Source organism: Mus caroli, unplaced genomic scaffold (assembly GCF_900094665.2).
Source record: "Mus caroli unplaced genomic scaffold, CAROLI_EIJ_v1.1 scaffold_19364_U1_1, whole genome shotgun sequence".
Classification (NCBI taxonomy): domain Eukaryota; kingdom Metazoa; phylum Chordata; class Mammalia; order Rodentia; family Muridae; genus Mus; species Mus caroli.
Window position 1 is genome coordinate 783 of NW_018389677.1, and position 2,213 is coordinate 2,995.

The following is a 2,213-nucleotide window of genomic DNA, read 5'->3' on the forward strand; positions in this document are numbered from 1 at the left end:
CCAAAAAGATATCTTAACAAAAATCTTAATATCCAACTTATTTTTACAAATTTCATCAGCGATCAGACCTGTATGCTATAAATTGCCAGCTCTCAAAAACAAAACTGTGAAAGACTTGGTAAGGATCCAAGTGAGGCCTCAGACTGTTCACACACTTGGACCACACCTCTATCGTGTAATCCAAGACAAGTGAGTGTTAAGTTTTTCTAGTTAACTAAGAACTAACAGAGCAGGCTCAACTGGCCGAGACTAAGTCCTCCTTAGCACCCGTTCACTGGTCCATGGAGCCATCACTCCCTTTCTGTGCCCCTCGCTTGGTCAGACAAGAGTTCCCTCTCCAGCTTATCAGAGAGAACTGGGGGATTCATGTCTGGGTACCCATTAGTTTTTCAGAAAAATATAAAGGCTTGGAGTTGAAACTGTATGAAAACATTGTATCTATAAACATCTTAACCTCTATTTTTCAATTATTTCAATTACCAAAGATATTTAGAAGAAAATACCTTTACTCTTTAAGAATACTAGTGTCCTTATTTTCCTTCTAATTCTTCACCTGAGTAGTCTCTCTAAGGAGCAAGACTTACAAAATGCTCTGTCTTGCATCCCTGGATCTTTCACGTTACTGTAAATTTAATACTTTTCATTACAGATTTTAAAGAACTACTACTGGGTGTTTTGTTTATATGTATGTAAAATAAGCAATACACACAGATACATGTTACATATATATGTGTATATATAGATAGATATAATTCAGGGTACATTTATATATATAAAGTTGCAAAAGATCCTATGAGCCACAAGTTACCCCTAGGAGATTCCAAAATGCAGTCTTCAGTTAAATTTCATTTGGAGCACACGACCATTCAAGACAAAGCAGCACAGATAAAATAACCAAAATACAAGGTTTTCTAAAAGTTTACTACACTGACAGAAGATGTAAAGAAAGAGTCTAAAGAAAAGAAAGTATATTTTCTCCACTAAAAAGGAAAAACAATCAGAAAGAAAGGTAAACACAAACCCAGCTACTGCCCTTCTACACAGCGATGTCAGGGACACAAGAGTTCATAGGAAAACTTTCATTATCATACAGTCTACAATACTAAGCAAGACAAGTAAATGACTTCCATGTTACGAGCATGAGACCTCACCATACAAAATCTCCCATTCCATTAGATGTCTCTTGACGATTTAATTGTGAGAAATTTGTGAGACAAAAAGTCCACATGAATCCCTTCAGTTACCAATGCAGAGTTACCATGAGTTAGCTGGTCTTACAAGAGTACCATCAAGGTAAGCAAGGTAAATATTTTAAAATAAATATAAAACTTCTAAGATAGAAAACTTCAGTATAGAATCAGGGATTACTTTAGTAAAAGCAACTAGCGTGTTGCTGCTTTTTTCCCATGTATTAAACAAACTGAATAGAATCCAGAACACACTATTGAACAAAATGTAAAAACAGTCAACTAGAAGCAATAATCCTATTTGTACACAGCATAAATCAATATACAGTATTGTATGTGAACAAGACTGATTGGCTTTTAAATGAATTTTCTGTTTCAAGGCCAGATTCTCTACAAACAGCTATGAAGAGTACTGTTAGGGCAGGCCAACTTCTTTATGATGTCGCATTATGTGCTGGTTCTTTTCCGAGGGTCTTCGGAATCCTTTCTTGCAGTACTCACAGCGGTGAGGATAGTCTTTTGTATGAATGGAGATAACGTGTCGCTTAAAGCCTGAGGCATCTGTAGTGCTATATTCACAGTACTCACACTGATACACTTTCTGGCCACTGTAGGTCTTCATATGTTTTTTAAGCTCACTTTGTTGCCGAAATCCCTTTCTACATCTCTTACACCTAAATGGAAGGTCCTTTGTATGAACTGAGAGAATATGGCGACTTAGTACAAACGGATCTGCAATCTTAAAGTCACAATGTCTACACTGGTGCATTTTTTTACCCTTGTGGGCAGCCACATGTTTCTTGAGTTCTGAAGGCCTATGAAAGCCTTTATCGCACATGTCACACTTATGAGGATAGTCCTTCGTATGAACTGAAATTATGTGTCGTTTCAAATCACTTGAGTTTGAACTCTTGTGGTCACAATGCAAACACTGGTGAGTTTTGCTCTCTTGATGGATAAGAGCATGTTGTTGCACCTCTTTGGTATCTGAGAAAGTCAGAAGACAAATGTCACACTTGAATGGCA

At 36.9% G+C, this 2,213-nt stretch overlaps 1 protein-coding gene across 1 annotated transcript; it reads right to left on the minus strand.

Annotated features, from left to right (window-relative positions):
* Positions 1–776: 776 nt before the first annotated feature.
* Positions 777–2,207, minus strand: LOC110288244 (zinc finger X-chromosomal protein-like). The gene has a single exon (XM_021154641.2). The coding sequence runs from the start codon at positions 2,023–2,025 to the stop codon at positions 1,603–1,605; it is 423 nt and encodes a 140-aa protein (XP_021010300.1). The 5' UTR covers positions 2,026–2,207; the 3' UTR covers positions 777–1,602.
* Between the last annotated feature and the right edge of the window lie 6 nt (positions 2,208–2,213).